This window comes from Hemitrygon akajei, chromosome 6 (genome assembly GCF_048418815.1).
Source record: "Hemitrygon akajei chromosome 6, sHemAka1.3, whole genome shotgun sequence".
Classification (NCBI taxonomy): Eukaryota; Metazoa; Chordata; class Chondrichthyes; order Myliobatiformes; family Dasyatidae; genus Hemitrygon; species Hemitrygon akajei.
The window spans coordinates 11,438,705-11,465,918 of NC_133129.1; the positions used below are offsets into that span (position 1 = coordinate 11,438,705).

General features: G+C 37.0%; 1 protein-coding gene across 6 annotated transcripts in view; it reads left to right on the forward strand.

The window, feature by feature from the left end:
• Positions 1 to 27,214, forward strand: part of nek1 (NIMA-related kinase 1) — a 169,979-nt gene that overhangs the window by 79,835 nt on the left and 62,930 nt on the right. For 5 of the 6 annotated variants that reach the window (XM_073047866.1, XM_073047871.1, XM_073047868.1 and 2 more), the window contains 5 exons: positions 11,512 to 11,595; positions 18,033 to 18,116; positions 19,558 to 19,635; positions 24,596 to 24,691; positions 26,894 to 27,049. In XM_073047866.1, coding sequence (XP_072903967.1) covers positions 11,512 to 11,595; positions 18,033 to 18,116; positions 19,558 to 19,635; positions 24,596 to 24,691; positions 26,894 to 27,049 — 498 coding nt within the window. The remainder of the gene's footprint in view (positions 1 to 11,511; positions 11,596 to 18,032; positions 18,117 to 19,557; positions 19,636 to 24,595; positions 24,692 to 26,893; positions 27,050 to 27,214) is intronic. The other variant, XM_073047870.1, reaches the window with a different exon arrangement.

Sequence of the window (27,214 nt, forward strand, 5' to 3'; positions counted from 1 at the left end):
TTACACGGAGCTTATGTCAATGTTAAGGAACTGGAAGTTGGTTTTTGGGGTGTCCTTTTTCTTGTAGAGCTAGCTGCTTTTTTGGGTAGCCATCTAGTTTTGGGTTGCGAGAGTGGGGTGGGTTCTCCAATACCAACACTATCTATTGTTTTTTTTCCCTTGTTATTCAGGACTTGTCTGTGTCCTGATTTTATTGATTTATGTTTATATTCTTGCTTCCAAACTGTTATTGCGTTGTTTGACCTTATATATGTCTACTACCTTTTACGTTTTAACAATTGATAATGGTTAGTTCATTGAAATTTGTGAGCTGGAATGTAAAGGGATTGAATCATCCTGTTAAAAGAAGGAAGGTCTTCTCCCATATTAAGCAACTTAAAGCTGACATTGCCTTCCTCCAAGAAACTCATATTCGTAGTTTCGATAATTCTCGGCTTATGTCAAGGTGGGTGGGTCAGCATTTTCATTCATCCTTCCCGGCCAAAGCTGGGGGGGGGGGGTGGTTTCTATTCTTACCAACTTAAATGTTCCTTTTGAACTCCATAGTAAGATATCTGATACAAATGGCCACTTTATTATTGTTTCTGGCAAATTATATAATACTAACGTAGTACTAGCTAATCTGTATGCTCCCAATTTTGATGATGCTTTTTTTCCTTATTACCAGATCTGAATCTATATTCTCTTATATTCAGTGGCGACTTTTAATTGCTGGTTAGACCCAGCTTTGGATCGATCGTCCTCTGTCCCTAGATTACCTACTAAATCTGCTTTAGCTATTCATTCCTTTCTTTCTAATTATGGTATCTCTGATATATGGCATTTCCTTCATCCTACTGAGAGAGATTATTCTTTTTCTCATATGTCTATCATACCTTCACTAGAATTGACTAATTTTTAATTGATAATCAGTTTATTTCATTTGTTCACTCTTGTGATTATCAGAGTATACTGATTTCCGGTCATGCCCCAGTCACCTTGTCTCTAAATCTTCCTGGTCTTCCTCAGAGGAATAAACATTGGCGTTTAACCCGACTTTATTATCGGATGATGATTTTGTAAAATTTATTAAGGATCAGATAACTTTTTTCCTAAACACCAATACGTCATCTGAAATTTCATCCCAGATTGTCTGGGATGCTATGAAAGCATATTTGAGGGGTCAAATAATTTCATATACAATGAATCTTAATAGAAAGTCCCATTCAGAGCGATTAGATTTGATTAATCAGATTAAAGTATTAGATCAACTATATGCTCAGACTAAAAATCCTGAATTACACAAGAAGCGTGTAGAACTCCAAACTAAATTTGACCTTCTCTCTACTCAACCAGTTGAACGTCAACTTCTTAAAAGTAAGAGTCGCTTTTATATTCATGGTGACAAATCTGGCAAGTTTCTAGTTAATCAGTTGAGACGTTCTAAAGCTAAACAACATATTACAAAGATTCGGAAGGAGAACGGGGATATTACATTGAATCACTCAGAAATTAATGACTCATTTAAGAATTTTTATTCTCGGCTTTATTCCTCCAAATCCCTGAATGATAATATTTCTGTTGACCTTCTCTTTCATCTGATTCCAAAGCAAAAATTAATGAGCCTATATCACTAGAAGAAGTATCTTTTGCTATTTCTGCACTGTCATCAGGCAAATCTCCCGGACCTGATGGGTTCCCCATAGAATTCTATAAATCATTCTCTTCACTTCTCTCATCTCAGCTACTCTCATCTCAGCTACTCTCAGTATTATGTGATTCGTTTAACTATGGTAAATTGCTACCTTCATTTAATGAGGCATGTATTATCCTTTTATTCAAAAAGGGCAAAGATCCAACAGAGTGCTCCTCTTACTTTGCTTAATGTTGATGTTAAAATTTTGGCCAAAATTTTGGCCCATAGATTAGAAAATGTTATACGCTCTATTATTTCTGATGATCAAACTGGTTTTATTAAAAATCATCTTCCTTTTTTAATATACAGCATTTATTTAATATTTTATACTTGCCTTCAATTGGGACTCCTGAATCTGTTATTTCTCTCGATGCAGAGAAAGCGTTTGATCATATAGAGTGGAATTACCTTTTTGCGGTTTTAGAAAAATTTGACCTCGGTTGAAGTTTTATCTCTTGGATCAAATTGCTATATTTATGTCCTACCTCTTCTATTCTGACTAACTCTCAGCAATCCCAGTCATTTAGGCTTAAAAGTGGCACCTGTCAAGGATGCCCCTTAAGTCCCTTTCTTTTTGATTTGGCTGTAGAGCCTCTGGCGATTGCATGTTGAAGCTGTCCTGAATTGACGGGGATCTGGAGGAGGGGTGTTGAGCATAAAGTTTCTCTTTACGCTGATGATTTACTACTTTTTCTTTCAAATTCATCCACATCCTTACCTCCAATGTTTTCTCTTCTTGATCAATTTAGCCAGTTTTCTGGCTATAAACTTAATCTTCATAAGAGTGAACTTTTTCCAATTAATAAAGAAGCACAAGCATTGGTATTTCGCGACCTCCCCTTTAAAGTAGTTGATAATCAATTTACCTATCTTGGTATTACAGTTACAAGGAATTTTAAGGATCTTTTCTGCGAAAATTTTGCCAATCTTTTGCATTCTACAAAACAGAGTTTGGCACAATGGTCACCTTTATCTATGTCATTGGTAGGTCGTGTTAATGTTATTAAAATGTATATTCTCCCTAAATTTTTATACTTATTTCAATCTATTCCAACTTTTATTTCTAAAACCTTTTTTGATTCTTTAGACTCTATTGTCCTATTTGTGGAAGGGTAAGCGCTCTAGAATTAATAAAGCTTACCTTCAAAAGTCTAAAAAAGGCGGCATGGCCTTACCTAATTTTTGTTTATATTATTGGGCAGCTAACATTCGTTGTCTTACCTTCTGGTCCTTTTTTCATAGCCAGTCTGACCGCCCTAAATGGGTGGCAATGGAGCTGAGTTCCACTAAGGATCTCTCTATTTCTGCACTTCTTGGATCTGCACTCCTAGTAGTTTGCCTAGACTAATTGTTAATCCTCTTGTTAGCCACACCCTGCAAATATGGGTCCAGTTTAGGAAATTTAATGGTTTCTATGGTTTTTCCCTTTCTAGTCCTATTTTACATAATCATCTTTTTTTTTTAACTTCAATGCACGATTCAACATTCTATGAGTGGTATAGAAAGGGCATTGGGGGGGACGTCACGTGATGACGTAGGATCGAGACGCTGGAACCCAGCTCTCCCGTAAAAAATCAATAAATTAATGTTTAAGTGAAGAAAAGTTAGTCAATACTTTCTAAAAGTTACTTATAAACTACTACGGATTGTTTCAAGTTATGCCTTACAAACAGAAGATGAAGAAAACTATTACTGTGAAGACAACGCAAGTTGGAACAGAATCAAGGCCCACTTCTGCCAAAAGAACCGCGGGCTCAGGTACATTTCACCTCCGGCGATACAGAACAGGAAACTGCGGCAACATCGACCATTTCTAAAGAAAAAGACCAACGAGAATTGCGCAAACGTGAAGGAAGGAGCATGCGCAAACGAGAGCAACCTGAACTACAAATCCCAGTTACGACTGAAACCGAAAGTGAAGGTGAATCTGAGGGAGAGTCAGATTCTCTGGAAAAATCAGACGAAGATGGAGGTAAAAATTTTTCTGGAGATATAGAAAAGACTTTGATGCAAATAATGCGTAAATTAGACGCATTAAAAGTAATCAAAAGAAAAATGATAAATATGGAGATTATGTTTGATAAAATGACAAAAAGACAGGAAAAAATGGAAAAGAGAATTATAGATTTGGAAACTACAACGGAAGACATGGTTGAAAGAATGAATAAAATGGAAGATGATATTACTGCCTGGACATCAGAAAGAAAACAATTTATGGAAAAAATTGATAAGCTTGAAAATTTTAGTAGGCGAAACAATATTAAAATTGTTGGACTTAAAGAAGCTATAGAAGGAGAAGATCCAATAATTTTTTTCAAAAATGGATCCCTGAAAAATTGGAAATGGAAGGAGAAACTCTAATTGAGATTGAAAGGGCTCATAGAGCCTGAAGGTCAAGACCTCAAGCTGATCAAAATCCATGATCAATTTTGATAAAATGCTTAAGATACCAAGATAAAGAAAAGATCCTGAAGGCGGCTGCCCAATGTGCCAGAAAGAGAAACGGGCCATTGATGATAGCAGGGAAGGCAGTTCTTTTTTTATTCTGATATAAGTTATAACCTTTTGAAGAGAAAGAAGGAATTTAACCCAGCGAAAAAAGTCTTATAGGAAAAGGGTTATAAATTTATAATGCGTCACCCAGCAACACTGATAATTTTTTTGGAGGAGGGAAAAAGAAGATTTTTTACCGATTATCGAGAAGCGGAGGAGTTCGCACAAAAACTTCCATCTACTCACTAATTACACAGAGATTTCCAAGCGTAATGGATTAAAGATGAAGATGGAGACAGTGAATGGAAGTGATGGACGTTTAAGGATGATACAGGGGAGAAAAGCAAAATTTCAGAAATACTAATTGAGAATAGTATTTTTTTTCTTCTTATATATATATACTTTTTTATGTTGCGGGGGGGCTGGGGAGCTTTGGATCGATTACTACGGGATTCACGTGTGTAATCATGGCGATCGCCATGACCTGTACAACAGAGGGGGGTAATGTGTTTTTTTTTTCACAACATTAGTAGGGGGGTATTTTGTTTTTTTCTTTATACTCTATTTTTCTTCTATCTTTCTGCCTGGATGATCGGTGGGGACACACATAGCAACATGGAGAATTTTAAAAAGATTTCCCAAGATACCATGAAATTTGAAAGATTAGGTATTATTATAGATTGGAGTAACATAATTAAAAATAATGACTAATTTACTGAATTTTTAAAGTTTTAATGTTAATGGGCTTAATGGACCGGTGAAAAGAAAAAGAATTTTAACATACATTAAAAAAATGAAAACAGATATAGCTTTTTACAAGAAACACATTTAACAGACATAGAACATCAGAAATTAAAAAGAGACTGGGTTGGAAATGTTATTGCAGCTTCATTTAATTCAAAGGCGAGAGGAGTTGCAATTTTGGTTAATAAAAATTTACCAATTAAAATACAAAACGTATTAATTGATTCGGCGGGGAGATATGTAATTATACATTGTCAAATTTTTTCAGAACTATGGACTCTTATGAATATTTATGCTCCAAATGAAAATAATGTAAAATTTATACAAGAGGTCTTTTTGAATTTGGCTAACGCACATGACAAAATATTAATAGGTGGAGATTTTAACTTTTGTCTAGATCCAGTTTTAGATAGATCAACAAAGCTTGTCTCAAAATCAAAAGTAGTAAAATTAACTCTTATCATTGATGAAAGACTTAAATTTGATTGATATATGGAGAAGAATTAATCCAAAAGAAAGAGATTATTCATTTTATTCAAATAGACATAAAACATATTCAAGGATAGATTTTTTCCTATTATCAATGAATATTCAAGATAGAGTGAAAAATATGGAATATAAAGCGAGAATATTGTCAGATCATTCTCCTTTGATAATGACAATGGTAATGATAGATAAAGAGGAATCAGTTTATAGATGGAGATTTAATTCAATATTACTAAAACATCAAGATTTTTGTGATTTTATGAAAAAGCAGATTCAGTTCTTTTTAGATACAAATTCACATTCAGTTGATGATAAATTTATATTGTGGGAAGCAATGAAGGCATATTTGAGAGGTCAGATAATAAGTTATCTTCTAAAATTAAGAAGGAATATATGATAGAAATAGATCAATTGGAAAAAGAGATTACAAAATTAGAAAAAGAATCTCAAAGAAATATGACAAGAAAAACAAAGACAACTTATTAATAAGAAGTTACAATATAATACACTTCAGACATATCGAACAGAAAAAGCAATTATGAGAACTAAACAGAGTTATTATGAACTAGGTGAAAGATCACATAAGGTCTTTGCATGGCAGTTAAAAACAGACCAGACTTCTAAAACAATAAATGCAATTCGAACAAGAGTAAATAAAATTACTTATAAACCTTTAGAAATTAATGAAATTTTTAAGAATTTTTATTGAGTTGTATAAATCAGAATCACAAAATGATAATGATAATGTTAAGGTTTTTTATCACAAATAACTCTTCCCAAATTAAATACGGAAGAACAGAAGGGATTAGATATGCCTTTTACATTGAAAGAGGCCGAAGAAGCCCTAGTATCACTTCAAAGTAATAAATCTCCAGGAGAAGATGGTTTTCCGCCTGAATTTTATAAAAAGTTTAAAGATTTATTAATTCTTCCTTTTATGGAGTTAATACATCAAGCGGAAAGAACGCATAAACTTCCAGAATCTTTTTCGACAGCTATTTTAATAGTATTGCCAAAAAAAGATAGAGGTCTTTTAAAGCCAGCATCATATAGACCTATTTATTTATTAAACACTGATTATAAAATAATAGCAAAAATCTTATCTAACAGATTATCTAAATACTTACCAAAATTAGTACATATGGATCAAACAGGATTTATTAAAAATAGACAATTGGCAGATAATGTAACTCGGTTATTTAGTATAATTCATTTGGCGCAAAAGAGGGAGGAAATGAGTGTGGCAGTTGCTTTAGATGCAGAAAAAGCATTTGATAGATTGGAATGGGATTTTTTATTTAAGGTATTGGAAAAATATGGATTAGGAGTATCTTTTATAAAACGGATTAAAACCTTAAATACTAATCCCAAAGCTAAAGTAGTGACAAATGGTCAAATTTCAACACCATTTCAGTTAACAAGGTCAACTAGGCAAGGTTGTCCATTATCACCTGCTTTATTCGTGTTGGCGATAGAACCATTAGCTGAATTAATTAGAATGGACCCAGCTATTAAGGGTTTCAGAGTTAATCAGGAAGAATACAAGATTAACTTATTTGCTGATGATGTTCTGCTTTATTTAACAAACCCCTTGCACTCGTTGCGTAAATTATCCTATAGATTAGAAGAATATGGGAAAATATCAGGTTATAAAATAAATTGGGATAAAAGTGAAATTTTACCTCTTACTAAAGGAGATTATAGTCAGTGTCGATTAATAACTCAATTTAGATGGCCGGCAAATGGTATAAAATATTTAGGTATAAGAGTTGATAATGATATAAAGAACTTATATAAATTAAATTACTTACCATTATTGAAAAAAATTCAAGAAGATCTTGATAAATGGATGGTATTACCAATAACATTAGTAGGTAGAGTAAATACCATAAAAATGAATATATTCCCTAGACTACAATACTTATTTCAATCACTACCAATACAACTACCCCAGAAGTTTTTTCAAGAGTTAAATAAATATGTGAGGAAGTTTCTTCGGAAAGGTAAGATGTCAAGAATATCGTTGGAAAAATTGACATTGAAATTTGATCTAGGAGGGTTACAACTTCCAAATTTTAAGAATTATTATAAAGCAAATCAACTTAAATTTATTGCATCTTTTTTTGAGGAAGATAGACCGGCATGGATTAGAATAGAACTAGATAAAATAGGAGAAAATACACCAGAAGATTTTATATATAAATGGGAATCTAAATGGATACGGGAAAAGAAAGAATCTCCTATATTAAAACATTTGATTGACTTATGGAATAAGATAAATGTTGATGATGAGACAAAGAAATCTTTATTAGCAAAGAGATCTTTAATTCAAAATAGACTTATTCCTTTTACAATGGATAATCAACTTTTATATAATTGGTTTCAAAAAGGGATTAGATATATAGGAGATTGTTTTGAAGGAGGTATATTAATGTCATTTGATCAATTAAAGAATAAATATAAAGTATCAAACAACACTCTTTTTTGTTACTTCCAATTAAGGGCTTATTTAAGAGAAAAATTAGGTCAAACAATGTTATTGCCGAAATCTAATGAAATAGAAACTTTAATTCAAAAAGGAAAGATTAAAAAAATTATTTCTTGTTGTATAGCTTGATTCAAAAACAGGCAATTAAACAAGGAGTCCATAAGTCAAGACAAAAATGGGGAAGTGACTTGAATATTAAAATTGAAGAAACAAATTGGTCAAGACTATGTCTTGATAGTATGACAAATACAATAAATGTCCGGTTAAGATTAGTGCAATATAATTTTTTACATCAATTATATATTACACCACAAAAAATAAATAAATTAAACCCAAATTTATCCAATCAGTGTTTCCGATGTAACCAAGAAATCGGTACTTTTTTACATTCTACTTGGTCTTGTTCTAAAATTCAACCTTTTTGGACAAATTTAAGAGTTTTATTGGAACACAACTTCCACATGATCCAATATTATTTTTACTAGGCGATATTGAAGGGATAAAACCGAAACCCAAATTGAATAAATATCAGAAAGAATTTATAAAAATTGCACTGGCAGTAGCCAAAAAGGCTATTGCAGTTACTTGGAAATCGGATGCATACTTAAGTATAGATCGTTGGAAGAATGAAATTTATAGCTGTATTCCACTTGAAAAAATTACTTATAATTTAAGAGATAAATAGGAAACATTTTTGAAAATTTGGCGCCCTTATTTACAAAAGACAGGATTAAATATATATGTGCTCCGAAGACGAAATAATTGGTTATTTGGGGAAAGAAATAAATATATATACTAAAGTTATTATGAACTCCCATGGAGCATGTGGGGATCTTCCGATATCCAGGCTCTCTTTCTCTTTTTCTTTCTTTCTTTCTTTCTTTTTTTCTTCTATAGGGATGTTAGGGGGGAGGGGTTAAGGGGAGGGGGAAGGGTATATATATTTTTTAATATATTTTCTTTTCTGTAATTATTTGAAAACTCAATAAAAAAAGTGTTAAAAAAAAAGAAAGGGCATTAGGTATTTTGAAGACCTTTTCATTGACAATTGTTTCGCATCTTTTCAACAACTTTCTGCTAAGTTTAATCTACCTAATGCCCATTTCTTTAGATACCTCCAAATTAGACGCTTCATTAATCCTTTATTACCTAATTTTCCTGAGATGCCCGAGAAAAATGCTATGGACTTGTTTCTTTCTATTAATCTTCTGGGTAAAGGCTTAATATCTTTTATTCGTGATAAATTAGTACCCTTACGGTGCGCCCCTTTGGATAAAATCAGAATGGCTTGGGAGCATAACTTAAATATTTCCTTATCTGATGTGGTTTGGGACTCGATTCGCAAGTCAGTTAACTCAACTTCTCTTTGTGCTCGCCACTGTCTTTTACAGTTCATAGGGCTCATATGTCCAAATCTAAATTGTCTTGATTTTACCCTAATATTAGTCCAGTTTGTGATAAATGCAAAAGTGGCGAGGCTTCTCTCATTCATATGTACTGGACCTGCCCTAGTCTAGAGAAATTTTGGAAAGATGTTTTCCTAACTTTATCTCATATTCTGAATTGCCACGTAGAACCTAACCCTCTGATTGCTCTTTTTGGTTCCTTGGGTGAGATGGATATACATTTGAGTCGACTAAATGTTGAACATTATCTTTTGCTTCTCTTCTGGCTAGACGTCTAATTCTTCTTAGATGGAGAGATGTTTCCCCACCTACGCACGCTCAATGATATTATGTCCTTTTTAGACCTTGAAAAAATTCACTACTCAATTCTTAATTCGGACATAAAGTTTCGTAAGGTCTGGGGACCTTTTATTGAATATTTTCATAACCTTTCTTCTGATTAAGTTTCTTTTTCAGTCCCTTACTTTCAGCTTTTTTTTGGTAGTAGGCATCATTATCTTCTGTTTTTACTTGTATTGGGGGTTTGAATGTTCTGATTTATATCTCCTACATTTTGCTGTGGTTGGTCTGGAGTTTTTCTTTGCGGGGGTGGGGAGGTCACTAACTTTACACGACTTTAATTTGGGTGCTTTTTCAATTATTATTGTGAATTATATTATTGTATGTTTATCTTGCACTGTATTAATTTCCTATCTTGTTTTTGGGTTTTTTTTTTTGCTGTAGTGTGGTAGAAAATGCATTAAAAAATTTTTTAAACAAGTTAGGGTGAGGGTGAAATATGTTCACCAGAAGGAGAAATCAATGTTCATGCCATCAGGTTGGAGGGTACCCAGATGGAATATGAGGTGTTGCTCCTCCACCCTGAGGTTGGCCTCATCGTGGCACAAGAGAACACCATGGATCGACATGTCGGAACAGGAATCAGAATTGGTGTTTGGCCACCGGGAAGTCCCACATGTGGTGGATGGCAGGGAGCTGCTCAACAAAGCTGACCCCTAATTTATGACAGGTCTCACCAATGTAGAGGAGGCTGCATTGGGAGCACTGGACACAATAGATGACCCTAGCAGATTGGCAGGTGAAGTGTTACCTCACCTGGAAGGACTGTTTGGGTCCCTTAATGGAGATGAGCAAGTAGATGTATTGGCAGTTGTAGGCCCATTCTTCCCCTTTTTTTTTGCATTTAATCACCCTATTTTGCTGCAGCTCTTTGGTTAACTCTTCTCTGTAAGAAATTAACTTTTTCCTTTCCACGGTGTACTCTAAGCCAGTTGCATGAATATGCTGGTTGCTTGAGAGTTGCTGTAAAAATAGACCAAGGGTATATGTTACACACTAGTATATTGTGATAATTACTGGACTATCATCTCCTTAACTTGTAGGTAACAACACTTCACTTTGCCATTCTGTATTTTAAATCTAAAAAGTATAACTGTAAAAGGAATTAATAACTGCATTTGCCATCACATTAAATGGTAGATCTTCAGAGGATATTGCTGCTAATCAGCCACAACAGTACTGCCCTTGTGTTAGAAAGTAAAGTCTTTTCACACTGTTTTGCATTACACCGGAAATAAAATTTCCTGTTGGAGCTCATTTTCATAAAAACAAAACAGTCATATCGGCTAGGCAGAGGCTGTTGGGCATAGCCTAATCTAACTAGCATGACTATTTAGAAGTCCTGTAAGAAGACTGGTCTAGGCTACCAATTAAACTAAAGTCACTCAATAGTACATCACAAAACAGGCAGAGAATTGGTGGATGTTGTCCATGTGTAGGTAGAGGTACAATTTAAGTTGGCGTGATGGTCGGCACAGACATAATGGGCTGATGGGCCTGTTCCTGCATTATTAAAGGGCAGTGCAGTTTATTTGCTGTGTTCTGGAAAAAACCAATGTCATTTCATCAGAACTTTTGTGAATGAATTTGAAGGCATTGGATGTTTGGGCTTACTAGCCTCCTTGACCAGATGCCTTGTGTCTTCTTGCTTGTAAACCTTTCTTCTTTTATGCAAAATGTGTGAGTGAAGTAGTTGTGGAGTATGAGTGGCTTTGAAGTAAATGCTTAAATATTATTTCCTTAAGGAGAGGTGATACTGTCATAATGCTTTGAACTTGCATTTTAATATTAACTGACCATATAGTATTAAATATTTGTGTGGGCAGCTTTTAAGTGTGCAGGGTATATATAAAAAATTTAACCCATTGAATGGTAAACAGGGGATCCTGCAAAACCTGGCAGCTATCTATGGAGGCAGGTCCATTGCAACAGGAAGAGGAAAATCCCGAACGAAGGAGGAAGAGGTAGGAGGTTTGCATGTTTCTCATCTTCATAATGCCAATGGTGTTGTTCTGTCAGCATGCATTCTGAAGATTGCACATTCAGCTTAAACAAGAGAAGTATTCTTGCATCTCTTGTCTTCTTGTCTTAGCATTCTACAAATTTAAATTACTTCATTTAATCACTGGGACTACTTAATGCATGGGTATTGTCTTGTAATTGTGGAGGAATGTTCAAGGATCTGAATTTGTATACTGATAAGTATTATTGCAGTTTGAATAGGAACAAAATGTTTTTCTAACTTGTGGTGCTGTTGAACTGCTTAAGTCTGGCTGATCCTTGTGCTGTAGCCAATCAGAATCACGTGCTTCCACACTAAGAAATAGAAAAGCTTTGAGTTTGAGTTTTATTAAGAAAGTGATGAAGATGATTGAAGGTGGAGCAGTGGATATTGCCTTTTTTTTGTAAATTATTCAACAAACCCTCCTCAAAGTAGACCAGACCAGAAGTGTAAGTCACTTGGGATCCATGGTGAGCTGTTAAGTTGGATCTAGAATTGACATTTTCATAGTAGACAAAAGGTAGTGGTGGAGGGGTGTTTTTCTGCCTGGAGGTCTCTGACTGGGCATGTTCCAATGGATCAGGGCTGGGACTACTTGTTTGTGTATATATGAATGATTGAGATGAAAATGTGCTGAATGTGGTCTGATTAGTAAGTGTATATAGATGACACAGGAGTTGTGAATAGTGAGGGAGGTTATCAAAGGATTCAAAGTTCAAAGTAAAGTTTATAATCCAAGTACATATACTTACTGTATGTCACCATATACAAACCTGAGGTTCATTTTCTTGCGGGCATACTCAACAAATCTATAAAATAACAACTATAACTATAACTATAATGAATGATCAACCCGAGTGCAGAAGACAAATCGTCCAAATGCAAATATAAATAAATCGCAATAAATAATGAGCACGTGAAATAACAAGATAGATTCCTTAAAGTGAGATTATTGGTTGTAGGAACATCTCAATGATGAGCAAGTGAGTGTAGTTATCCCCTTTTGTTCAAGAGTTTGAGAGTTGAGGGGTAGTAACTGTTCATGAACCTGGTGGTGCAAGTCCTAAGGCTCTTGTAGCTTATTCCTGATGGCAGCCGCGAGAAAAGAGCACAGCCTGAGAGGTGAGGATCTTTGATGGATGCTGCTTTCCTACGACAAAGTTTCATGTAGATGTGCTCATTGGTTGGGAGGGTTTTACCCATGGATCAGCCATGATGAAATGGCAGAGCAGACTTGATGGGCCAAATGACTTTATTCTGCTCCTTTATCTAATGGTCTAATGTACTGGGCCAAATCCACTACCTTTTGTAGGATTTTTTGTTGAAACCAGGGTGTAATGCAGCCTGTTAATACATTCTCCATTACACATCTATAGAAATGGAAGTTTTTGGTGCCATCCTGAATCTCCGCAAACTCCAAAGAAAGTAGAGACGCTACTGTACTTTGTTTGCAATTGCACTTGCATGCTGGGTCTAGGACCGATCCTCTGAAATAATACCAAGGAATTTAAAGTTACTAACCCTCTCCACCACTGATCCTCTGAAGACTGGCTCAAAGACTCTGATTTCCCTCTCTGAAAGTCAACAATCAGTTCCTTGGTCTTGGTTAGCAGGATTTTCAATTAATTGTAAATTTGGTTGGAGAAATAGCAGATGGACTTTAATTCGGACAAGTATGAGGTGTTCTTGGAAGGTCAAAAGAGGTTCAAAGATTCAAATATATGTTATCAGGCATTACCATGAGTCATTTTCTTGCAGACATTTGTCGAAAAAGAATAGCAAATACAATAGAATTTACAAAAAATACATAAGCAAGCAAAGACTGACAAATAACCAATGTGCATATGAAGACAAACTGTACAAATAAAAAAATACTGAGAACCTGAGTTGTGAAGAGTCCTTGAAAGTGAGTCTGTACTGTATGTCGTAGAATCAGTTCAGAGTTGTGACTGAAGTTATCCACGCCAGTTCATGGAGCCTGATGGTTATAGAGTAATAACTGTGGTGTGGGAGATACTTAGGCTTGCTGGCGGTGTAGTGGCATCAGCACCAAACTTCAAGGCAGATGGTTCTGAGATGAAACCCTTACCTGGGCAGCAGCAGTATCTGCATGGAAGAAAGGCCTGGCAATCTACTTCCATATCATGCCACGAGAAACCTATCCATAGGGTCGCCATGAGTCGACAACTACTTGACAGCACTCGACAAAACAACAACAGGAGGTAGTAAGGCTTCTGTACTTCCTGCCCAATGGTAGCAGCAAGCAGAGGAAAGTATACATTAAGTTGCAGGACCTGACAGAGTATTGATGAATATTGCTCCCTGGAAGTGCTAGTACAAGTCATCTGTCAGAGCGCTGATTAGAAAAGTTGGCAAGTCATATTGCAGATGTATAAAACTTTGGTTAGGCTATGTTTGGCTAGGGGTGAGCAGTTCCAGACATCGCAGTAAGATGGAGAGGATGCAGAAGAGATTAATGATTTCATGTTGATTAAAGGCTATAGGGAGAGGTTGAACAAACTTGAATTTTTTTCTGTGGAACACAGGAGGCCAAGGAGAGATTTGACAGAAGTATATAAAATTGGGAGGCACAGATTGGGTGGATAGTCAGGTGGAAATGCCAATGCCGGAGGATATAGATTTAAGGTGAATGGGGAAAGATTAAAAGAGATTAGTGAGGCATTTCTTTTTCCATAGAGTGCTAGCTGCTTGGAATGCACAACTCAGGGAAGTGGTTAGATGCTAACATAAAAGAAGCATTTAGACAGGTACATGAGCAAGTAGGAAATAGAGGAAATCATACCATTTTCATACAGACAGGAATCGATTGGCAACATGGTCATGCAGACATAGTGAGTTGATGGGCCTGTTTCTGTGCTGTATTGTCCAAGGTCAATCATCGAACAACTGAGTCTTTTAAAATGACCTTTGGTAGTTGAGACATACGGACCAGCAAGGATCCAATTTTGGTTTGAGTTGAGTCTGCTGATCTTTGTGTCATTCACTTAGAGACTAGAAAAGTGAGCAGTGCCTCATATTGATATTAAAAAAAACACATGGGCATGTGAAAGGATTGGATTGACTTTAATGTCTCTGCTGAACACTATTTTTTCTCCAAAAATGCATGCCCAGTGCTGTTTATAAGCTACCAATTAGAGCCTAGTGCACATGAACTGTGCCTCAATAATCAAATTTCCTTGGAAAAGGTAAAACAAGCAGTAAAAGCTAAACTATTTCTATATTGTAAATCCAATTTGTAGACTAAGAAGGAAACTTTTAGATGAATTGTTTTTTTTTCCCATTTGGATTATTCAATTTAACACCCAGTTTCTGAACACAAGATGTTGCAGATCCTGAAAATCTTGAGCAATGCATACAAAAACCTGGAGGAACTCAGCAAGTCAGGGCACACCTATGGAGGATGTCATGAAAGGTCTCGGCCTGAAATGTTAACTGTTTATTCCCATCCATAGATGCTGCCTGTCTTGAGTTTCTCTAGCATGTGTTATTCTTGTCATGAAATCAGAATGTAGTAAGATTCTTAGCTTTGGGTAAGAATTGCAGACCTGCCAAGCTTTGTAAGCAATGTTCTTGTTGGAAGATAAGTCTAAGACCACAATAATAAAGTTTCAGACTCTGGTTTACTATCACAGACATATGTCATGAAATATTTTTTTCTGGCAACAGTGCAGTACAATGCTTAAAACTTACTATTAAGTTAAAATAAAAAATATATTGAAAATGTGCAAAGGAGAGCAAAGAAGTGAGGTAGTGTTCATATCCCAATCTGACGGCAGAGGAGAAGCAGCTGTACCTAAAACACTGAGTGAGCATCTTCAGGTTCCTATACCAACACCTTCATGGTAGCAATGAGAAGAAGGCATGTCCTGACAGTCTCATTGCAGTACTGCTCATATATGTTGCATAGTTTGTTTGCAGTGTTCAGGTGAGCCTTCTCAATTGATCTAGTAGATCCCAGACATTATTTTAAGCTATTATCTATGCTATTTAAAGCTTAATTACCTATGAAAGGTAGTGAGAGCAGGTTTAATTGATCATTTACTCCACCACTGTTTTTGAGACTTGACTCTGTATAATTTTAACCATGAACTGGATTCGTCACTTTTAGATGGCCTGAAGTTGTGAATAATACTGTAAGAATGCTGTTAGTATAAAAATTGATCAGCAGGGCAGAATATCGATTAATCACCATATGCTAACAAAGCAGTGGCACCACAATTTTATTCTGTCCCTTTCAATTTGGTAACCTCACCTCAGTGTTAGAGGATGCCAACCAAATTAGCACTTATGGATGAAAGTTGAATCAATTAAGTGTCCAAAATGGTTTCTCCAGTGTACTTTCTGGCTACTTAATAAGGTAGTGCACTGACAGTGACTAAATTGAAGCCAAACCCCATGTCTTTTTCCACGCGGTGTATTATCTTACAGGGCTGTAAGCGCTAGGATGTAGGAGTTCTTACATTTATGACTGGTATCCATTTGATGAAATGAATGTTCCCTTCTGTGTCATACCTAACACCTGGGGAAAGGTTTCACTGCTAACATAATGGTCTTTCTGTAGAAGCAGTGTTTGGGTTATGGTTAGAGATAACTGGTGCTTTGGAATATGAGCTGGGTCCTTTGTTTGGCGGGAGGTGAAGAGGGCAGACGCTGGAGAGAGCCAGTCGTAGGATTCAGTCGTTGGGGGGACCATGATTCGATGGAGCAAGGGTCTATAGTTGAGGATTGGTGAATGTGCCTTTTGGGAGAAGTTGAGCTCCAACTTGTGCACGTTTGACTGTTTAATTATAATGGGCTCTTTTTGGTTTTTTCCTTTTTTTTCCTTTACTAACCCTTTAGTTAAGATTCATAAATATAATTCCTTTAAATGTTTGCAGTGTGCTGTCTGTTATTTTTAGCACTGAATTTGTAACAGGGTAGCAAATTATACAGCATCCACACAAACCAGGATTTGGGGTGAGAGAGCTACCTCGATCTCACTGGTTCGGTGGGACCGGAGTGTGTATTCCCTAGACTTGCGTAGCCAAGGAAACCAGAGGGGTTTCACATAAAATTCTGTGATTACATCACTGGACTCTTAAAGAAAGAAAATAAAGACAACTCTACTATGTCACTTGGGTGGCAGGTTGGTGATCCGTCTGTACCAAAGAAGGTGTAAAGCACTCCTCTTTCCACTAGACTGCAGGTCACCTTTGGGCAAAGTGTAGCACCTGTTTAGTGCCCCCCACCCCCCGATCAGTGTCATGTGAAGCCACGGGTGGATGGTCGTATGAGCAGCTGGTGAATATCATAAGTCCCGGCTATGCGAACACTGACACCAGGCAGACAATCTTTGAAGAGTATTGATAAAGGCTGGGGTCACCTGCCTTGTAAAGACACTGCATAGAAGAAGGCAATGGCAAACCATTTCTGTAGAAAAAGTTGCCAAGAATAATCAAGATCACTGAAAGACCATGATCGCCAACATCATACGACACAGCACATGATGATTCTGTTTTTAAAAAACAATGGAAATGTGTTCAGAGTGTTAGCTCAATAATGAGTTTGAATTAAATTGCTCTAGTTATTTATTCCAAATTGAGCATCTACATGGCATTGAGAATGCTCACCACTCTGAATATATTTTTTGCTTTTTAAATTCAAATGTGAATGTCATAATATTGGTAAAATCATGTACACCTATATATGAAGAATTGTATTATTCACTGGAATTCATAACGTTGGAATCAAAAACTATTGAGGCATTTCTTAGCACTTCCCAAATACATAAATGAATGAATTATCATGCAGCAAGTAACTTCACTGATTTTTGCTTTCAAAGGCCATTTTGCAGAGACTAAAAGACTAGTATTGCTCTGTAGGTCAATTTTACATTTGATTGAAACTTAAATATTCAAATTTTAACTATACCATTGCTCCCATTGATATACAAGACAATAATTCCATGTACATCATCTGGGTTTACTGGCAATGAATCCTAATTTTGGTCTATGCTGTTGCATGATGCAGAATCTATTACATGAAGGAGCTTCTGCTTGGTCAGAATGGAATTCTAGATTGTAATCCCCCTGATAATTGGAAATACAATCCCTTCACTTGGCAAGGTAGGTGAAGGGGGGAGCTCAATCATTTTTGATACCTATTTGAAGAATGGTTGCTACTTGTAGGTACTGAGTGAAGAGTACAACTACTTGGCATTTATTCACTTCAAAGATAGAAACTTAACATTAAACCTAATCTTCTTGCATAGTTCCAATTGTGGAGGAAGAAGTCTTTTTGTTGTATTTCAATTGTCATCTTAAGCAATCAAGATGCAGAGTAACCTGTTCACAAAGACCTGGTCACTTCACTTGGTGTAATATGTATTCATTTCATTAGGAGTACTTAGTGAGGCTCCGGCAAATAAGGCTGCAGAACTTCAATGAAAGGCAGGAAATCAAAGCAAAACTTCGAGGAGAAAAGGTAAGCCAAAGGTTCATGGTCAAATTCTCCAGCTTCCAACCTCTGTAGTCTCATGTCACCCAAAAGTTGCTGGAAAGACTTGAATTAGAGTGTAAGAAAAAAGGAGCAGGAGTAGATTACCAGGCTTCTCAGCTCTGCCTCGCCAGTCAGTATGATCATAGTTGATTATGCTGGCTTCAATTCCTCCTCTATGCTAGTTCCCCATAAACATGCAGATTGAAACTGCAGTTCCCTTCAAATATTCCTTAGATTTTTGCCCACTTATGCTGTGTCCCAGTGAGGGGTCAAGTTTAGAGGGCCTACTCATGTGTTATATCTCTTGCTGTTCATGATTTCAACCTATGCTGATTTTGTATCACTATTCACTGCCCATATGTCATGACTCAACATGGCTCCGATACTTTCTTGATTTGCAAGGCAGCCCATCTCCATTCCCTTTTGGACTATTCTTCTCGAAAATAGAGCATAAAGTACACCACAGTACAGACCATTTGGCCTATGATGTTGTGCAGGCTCTTTAACTTTAAGATCTACCTGACCCTTCCTTTCCACATATCCCTCTATTCTTCTTCTATGTGCCTACCTAAGAGTCTCTGAACTCTCTAATGTGTATACCTCTGCCATCACCCCGGCAGTGTGTTCCATGTACCTACCACTTTGTATCTATTTTTTTTTAAAAAACAAATACCCCTGGCATCCTCTCTCCTCCCCTCCATACTTCAAGCACCTTGAAATTATACCCCCCATACTGATCATTTCCGCCCTGGGGAAAAAGTCTCTGGCAGTCCACTTTATCTCTGTTGCTTATCATCTTGTATGCCTCTATCAAAGTGTATAACCTGGAACACTGAACACCCAATCCAAGTTACCCTGCCACCATGTCTTGGTAATAGCTATTAGATCATACCTGTATGTTGCTATCTGTATTGTCAACTCATTTGTCTTATTGAAGATACCACGTGCATTCAAGTAAACTTTGTTTTGTACAGTTTATACTAATGTGGAATTACTTGGTGTCAAACTTCTCTTTACACTTTATTCCAGCTGGTTTCACTTTGACAATTTCCCCCTCACTGTCCAATGCCATTGTTCTCATGTTTTTTAAATTTTGTAAGCATCCTGTTCTTGGGGCCATCCACCTCCTGTGGATTCAAAAGCCCTTTCTATATTACTTTTCATGCAATTTGCCTGAACGCTGGTCACACACAATTCAGGCATTGGTGCCAGTATCCCATGCTAGAGTCTTGTGCTACATATATAAAAATTGTTATCTTCCATTAAGTCAACAAGAGCATACTGAGGAAGTGTTTATAATTATAGATCATTTACACAACTATCAAAAATGGGGGGAAATGTTCCATATCAGTAAATGTAGTCTAAGTGGAGAAGAATCTCCAATGTTTTGAAATTTGTTATACAATTTGAATTTGCTCATTCATAGTGTGACAGCGATGGGTCTGATGGACAGGAATCCAATGAAGAAGCCGAATTCAAGCGCAAGAAAATTGAAGCATTAAAAGTAAGTTTTGATAGATTCTTGTTTCTCCGGTTACAATGTTTTTTGTGGATAGCCTTTTACTAATCCTGTGTTTTTTTTAATTCACTCACGGAAAGTGAGCTTGCATTTTAAAGTGAGCATTTATTACCTTATTTATTCATGAGAAGGTGTTGGTGAGTTGGCACCTTGAACTGCGAAAGATATTTAGTTAGGTAACTTCAACGTTTTGATCCCATGATGATGATGAAGAAACCATACAATTGTAATGTCTTTTTAGTGATATGTTGCTTATGCTGGCTGCTTTAGACTTTCCTTTGTGGTGGAGATAGTTGGAAAATGCAATCCATCTTGTTAAAAGTGGAAAATGTTGCTGTGATATCTGCTAGTTAAGGGGGTGAGTATTTCAGGTTCTGAGACGGTGCCAGTCAAGGTGGCTGCTTAGTCTTGGATTGTGTGAAGCTGTTTGCATGTTATTCAGAATCAGGTTCATCATCACTGATTCGTATGTCATGAAATTTATTGATTATAAGCAGCACTTTTGTACAAAGACATAAAATTATTATATATTACAAAATAAATAGTGCAGAGAAAAGGAATAATGACTTTGTGCTCGTGGGCCATTCAGAAATCTGAACAGAGAATTAGGAATTAACATTACTCAGTGCTGAATGCTTACTGTCTGACTTGGTCTTGAAGGTTCAATATTTGTACTGTCAGTCAAGCAGCAGCAAAGCAAGCCTTTTGACCAACCACGTCCATGCTGACAATCAAGAACACATCAATACTGATACCATTTTTCAGCAGGTGTACATCAAACCTTCTGTATGTTGACCATTCAATTGGCACCAAGTCAAAGTATGGTACATATACACTCAGTAGCATCACTTTATTAAATAACTCCTCTTCTGCACACCACTGTTGTGATGCATGGTTATTTGACTTGCTGTTGCCTTCCATCAGCTTAAACCAGTCTGGCCATTCTCCTCTGACCTCTTTCATTAACAAGACAATTTTGCTCATGGAACTGCCGCTCAGTGGATGTTTTTTTTTGTTTTTCACACCATTGTCTGTAAATTCGAGAGAGTTGTGTCTCAAAATCCCAGGAGATCAGTTTCCTAGATACTGAAACCACCCCATGGTTTGACTTTGAGCTCTCAGCTTAAGAAAATTGTCTCTTCATCTTGCCTTTTCATAGCTTAAAATACCTTGATTAAATTTTCGCCTTTATGCCAAAGAAAGTAATGTCAGACTAACCGAAATGTCCACAAAACAAATGTTCTCCAGTCAATGTCATTGTAAATCTTTTTTGCAATGTTATGACTAGAACCTTACACTCTAGCAGTGGCTTCTGACATGTTTTAGATGTTTTTTCTTGGTTTCTTTGTCATTATTCTCACTTCTCAGATATTTGTTACTTATACTAATTTCTTTGTCATAATTACATAGCGTTACAGAAACCTACTGTTATCAGCTAGTTTGATTACTCTTTGAAGTCTATTTTAATTCTGCCACTCGCTGTTTGGTAATTCATGTTGTCTGCCCTTCTGGCTAAATTTAAAAGATCATTGCTTGTATTTTGAGAGCAAAGGGCCATGTGACTCCTTACCATCTTTCCACCTCACCCAAGACACAGATTATCAGATATGATTTGAAGAACCGAGAGACTGCAGGCGCTGGAATTTAGAGCAACAAATGATCTGGAGGATTGAACAGCATTTAAAAGGGGTAGGGGTGTGGAGGAAGGAAATGCAGACATTTCAGCTCAAAAACCTGTATCAGGTGCAATTAGCTTGGGTTGGTACCATGGTTGGGGCAGACATTGTGGACTGAAGGGTCTGTTCCTGTACTGATCTAAGTGATAATGGTTAAAGTTAATAGTTTATAACACAGAAACATGCCCTTTGGCCCATATTTTCATACCAACCTTTCTACCTATTGGCACTAATCCTTTTTGCCCTCATTACATCTTAGTTTTAACTTGGGTTTTTAAAAAATCTTTAATCCCTTGATCATTTTATTGTTAGAAAGGTGGCCAAATAACTTTCATGCCTTTGTAAATGTAGATTTCCTGCCTGCCATTAGATGGTGCTCAAGAACTGCTGTTTAATGTTTATCTCCTTATAGCAAGTGACCTCCTTTGTTAGCAAAGGATTGTGAGAATAGTTGGAAAATTCTGTAATAGGAATAAGCTATCTATGTCACTCAAAGGTGATTACATATCTTTTACATAACTTATATTTAAAGATTTTTCTTTACCCTTTAAAACTTTCCATCCTAGCCTCATGCACATTTAAAATTATTCATTGTCAGATAGGACTGCTGTGTAATACTCGTTAAGATGTTGGAATGCTTACAGATTGTAAGGTAATAAATGAATGTCAAATGCTTTTTAAAAGATTCCTGCATGTGGTTGAAAACTATTCAAAGCTTTTGACAGGATTTTAGCCTGTGAAGCCACTTTGCCTTCATCAAGTTTTAGTTAACAGAAGTTGTGCTCAAAGTAAGAGTGATCTTGGAAGATGTGCTGAAAAGAAAATGTTTTGAAATCATCACACAGAATGTATAGGAAAACAATGTATTTGTATGAAGCAGTAATTTGTTAAATGTGTCAAGGCATTTCAGAATATCATTTCAAAAAATTTGAAACAGAGTCAGAAAATATAATTAATCACCTACATAGTTTCTGTTGCAGAAGGCCAAAGGCTTGGGCCAAAGAAGTATGTACAAGGGGCTGTATTAAAGGAGATTAAAAATGTAGAGAAATTTGCATAAGGAATTCTAGTTTTGGGTATTGTGAGGTACAGCTGAAATTTAGGGCTGCTTATCTGCAAATTCAGGGACCTTGATTCAGCAAAGCTCGTGCACAAAACTATCTTAACCAGATGTTTTCATAAAAATGCTGTGCTTGACTGATTTATTGGGAGTGCAAATTAGCCCAAAGAGAACAGGGTTCATGTGTTAGGTGAGATTTCATTGCCTCACAAACAATCAGGCTATACCATAAAATGGGAAATGAAGTGAGACGTAAATTAAGGAAATGTCAAACTGTGGGTCCTGGGTTTTATTATGTATTTTATTTATTTAGAGATACAGTGCAGAATAGGCCCTTCTGGCCCTTTAAGCCATGCCACCCGACAACCCGTATTTAACCCTCACCTAAACCAAGACCATTTACAATGATTAATTAACCTATTACTAACTTGTATGTCTTTGGACCGTGTGAGGAAACTGGAACACCCAGAGCAAACCCATGTATTCCATGGAGAGGACATACAGATTCCTTATAGAGAACACCAAGATTGAACTCCAAACTCCAACGCCCTGAGCTGTAATAGTGTCACGCTAACCACTACACTACTGTTTCTCCAGTGGATGAAGCAGGCAGAGGTGCCCATGAATCTATTATCAGTCAAAGTCATGTCTGTGAGGAGGTTGTGTTACTGGACAAAACTTGGTAAGAGGCAAAAGCAATAAATGTCAATTGTTTAAAACAAAAGCTTGAAGATGTTCTGAAAGCTTTGGGAGTGATTGTGAAATTATGATTTTCTTTTGGAGTAAAATTTATTTTCTGTATATATTATGAATATCATGCAATCAGCACTTTGCTTTCACAGTGCCATTCAATCAATGTAATTACTGTGCCAGTAAACCAATGCATTGGCTATTTTATAAAGTGCCAATACCACTTATTAATCAGTACACTTATCAATTGTTTGAGAGGCTGTGCACAGGATCCTGTCCCCAGAGTCCAGTGGTGGCAGGACCTCAGATTGCAGTCATCCCCTACATAGTTTTTGTGTGGACTGCACCAAGCTGCAGTGTGTACTCCTGCACTCTGGAATGTGTCCTTCTGGAGCATTCCCCTGCAGATATTGTTGCACTGGACAACCAAGAAAAATTGTGCAGACCAAAGTACATCTTTCACAGTTGATGATCTCCCAATCATTATTTGTCTCTGAATGTGGAATTATAATTGTGTTTGGCAGGCTGGGTTTGTCAGTAAATGAAGGCTTTAAAAGGCAAAACTATTCCACTTGCATTACAGCTGATTTCAAGACTGTCGTAATTTTATTGTGATTGTGTGTTGCTTTGTTTTCCTTGAGATTCAGAATCTGAGTTGGATTTAGTGTGTATGTGTATTTGGTTCCCATGATTGTTTGAACAATGCACAAAGCAGTACTGAAAAGAACCCTTGAACGTGCAAGTGAATCTGTTCACAGTACAGGGAGTCCCCGAGTTATGAACGTCCGACTTACGAACAACTCGTACTTATGAACCGAGGAAGGAGAACACCGTCTGCCATTTTAAGTCGGATCATGACGCCGTCCGCCATTTTAAGTCGGATCGCGGTGCCGTCCGCCATTTTAAGTCGGATCGCGGCGCCGTCCGCCATTTTAAGTCGTTGCCGTTGACACTGTTGAGTGTGTAGCTTTGTATTTGGCTTAAATTTTTCTTAGCAAGATTCACCCTGACCCCCTCCCCTTTTCTAGTGGGCTGGTGGCGCAGTGAGATCAGCGCTGGGCTCGAGAACGGAGGCTCCCAAGTTCAGTCCTATGACAGACCGCTCCCGGGTTGATGTCGAGCTCACAACTTGACCTTGTTAAAAAAAACACTGCCACCTCCAGTTTAAATTGCCATGCGGAATATTGAGGATCAAATACCCAAACCCATCACTTGTCCCATTCAGCCTGTCTCAGTGCAGTGGACTGATGAAGGGTTTTGGCCCGAAACGTCGTCACTACCTCCTCCCATAGATGCTGTCTGGCCTGCTGAGTTCTGCCAGCATTTTGTGTTTTTATTTATTTCTAGCATCTGCAGATTCACTCGTGTAGTATTTCTTTAACTTGGGTTTCAGTTTGCAAACAAGTCTTAGTGAAGTTTTGGGAGTCACAGTTCCACTAACTATATTACTTGACAAAGTAAAAGAACTTGTGGAAATTAATCTTAATCACAAAATTGTATTCTGCTAACCTTTTTACAGGCTCAAGCCAACACACGAGCTGCAGTGCTTAAAGAACAGCTTGAGAAAAAGAGACGAGAAGCCTATGAAAGAGAAAGGAAGGCTTGGGAAGAGCATGTAAGAATGTCCTAGTTGAAATACTAATCCATTCATTGTTAAATAAATTACCCCGTAGTAAACAAACAATCTAATGGAAAAGTTTGTTGCTGTGCACCTGTGATGCCACTGCAAGCAAGTTTATCATTGTTCCTGTGCATATGACAATCTGACCATAAACTCTATATTCATTTTGTATTTTTTAATTACAAGCAACACAATAGTTTGCTTTTTAGAAATTAATTGCTAAAACGCTAGTGGCATAATAATGGCTTAGAGCGGCATGGTTGCACAGTGATTAGTGTAATATTATTGCAGTGCCAGCAAACTGGGTTCATTTCCTACTGCTGTCTGTAAGAAGTTTGTATGTTTTCTCCTTAACCATGTGGGTTTACTGCGGATGCACCGGTTGCCTTCCACATTCCAAAAATGTGTGGTTAGTAGGTTAATTGATCACATTAGTGTAATGGGGCAGCGCAGAATTGTTGGACTAGGTGTCTTCCAATTAGACAAAATAATAATAGCGCTGTTGGTGCATTTGTTCGATGTTCCCTATGCAGTAATAACTGACAGTGAACAAGGGTCGAGTCTTGAGCTTGGCATGATGCCGTTCATAGAACATTAAACGGTACTACTCTAGAGAGGCTACAAAAAAACTTGGGTGACAATGAGGGTTAGGTAGTAAAATTTAAGAGATTGGAACCCTTGCTAGAAAAGTAGGTCACTAACATCTTCTATAAGAAGGGTATGATGGATGGATTTGAAGGCACAAATGCGGATCCCCTTGGATTCATTGTGTTCTGGGAAACTTGTAGCAGTAGTGTAGAGATTGATTTTCCTGTTGAGGTATGCCCATCAGCAGCAACATTTTGCATGATTATATAGCTGGTGAATCATGGAAGTGCGCGTCCATCTTTTTTTTAAAAATAGTTATTTTTACCTTTTCCCCATTCGCTCATTAACCAGATAATCTCATTTATAGTTTATCCCCTTAGACACCAGTTACACCGTTTCAGAGATATTCTCTTCTTTCCAACCCCTGCCCCCCTCCGTGTGTGTGTGTGTCCAGCATACACAAGTGCACACACAATTTTCTCTTCATACAGATACTCACTGACCTGCTGAGTATTTCCAGCATTTTCTGTTTGAAATCTAGATTTTCAGTATCTGCAGTTTGTTTTGACTTTTCAAAAGTGGGAGGCAGCTTGGAAAGGTGAACATGGGTTTGAGCAGTAGGGAGAGAGAGAGTTAAAACAATGGAACATGAGACTAATTAGTTTGCAACAGTTGAACTAGGGTTTGCAGCACCTGTGTTTGCTCACTTTGAGTTTTAAATTATCCTACATGATATTTACTTAAATATACAATGCTGTTACAAGTTCTTCCAGCCCAACAAGTCCACGCTGTCCAGTTACACCCATGTGACCAATTAACCTACTAACCTGTACGTCATTTTGGAATGCAGGAGCAAACCATAGTCACAGGGAGGCTGGTACTGTAAAAGCATTACGTTAACTGCTACACTACCATGGGTCACCCATGAAATATAAATGGTATTTTAGAAAGTATATATAAAAATTTTAATTCTTTTGAAGAATCCTTGCAGGTAATTTGCTAACAGAGAACGGAATAAGAAGGTGGAACAAGGAGAAAAATTATTTGGATTAGTTGATCGGTTTGAAAATTTAATTAAATTGTATATACATTAAAATAGCTGCAAACTTGAAACTTTCAAGTTAACTGTTGACACTGTTTGGAATATATCCTGAAGTGGCATTGGCGGTGGGGGCGGGGGGGGGGGCAGGGAGACTAAAGTAAAATTGTGTATTTAAAGGGCAAAAATTTGCAGAGCTTATAGAGAAACAGAAAAGGGCTTGTGGTCACTGAAAGCCAGAATAGGCAAAAAGCAGGCTATTGATGTTAGAATCTGGAGCAACACACAATTCATTGAAAGAAAAACGGAGGGCTGTGTGGAGGGAAGGGTTAGATTAATCTTGGAATGGGTTAAAGGATCAGCACAACTAAATGGGCTGAAGGGCCTTTACTGTGCTGTAGTGTTCTATGTTCCATTCTGGAGGAACTCTGAGTCAGTGGCATATGTGGGAGGAAAGGAGCTGTCTGCATTTCAGGTCAAAACACTGTATCGGGAGTGGCTGAAGAGCCATCTGTTATACAATCTGTTTGATTCTATGGTAAAATAACAAACTCAAAAATTCTTCCCAGCTTGCAGCGAAAGGATTTAAGCAGCCATTAACAGCTGCATCTTCATCCTCTTCCCAAGTAAGGCAAGGATCAGCCCCATCTTCCAAACCTCAATCACCAGCAAAATCCAGCACGCCAGCTATTTCGATGACTGCTGCACTGAAAGATGTGGGCATTGTAAGTGCTTTTGAAGTTCTTTAAAACTTTTGAAAACTAGTTCAGCTCCACTTCATGAATGTGACTTCCACATGCTAAGGATTGCACTCCTATGTGAAGCAGGCAATGTTAATGGAAAGCAAATTGCTATGGAAGGAGAGTGTGTTCAAAGTGAGGCAATCTGCT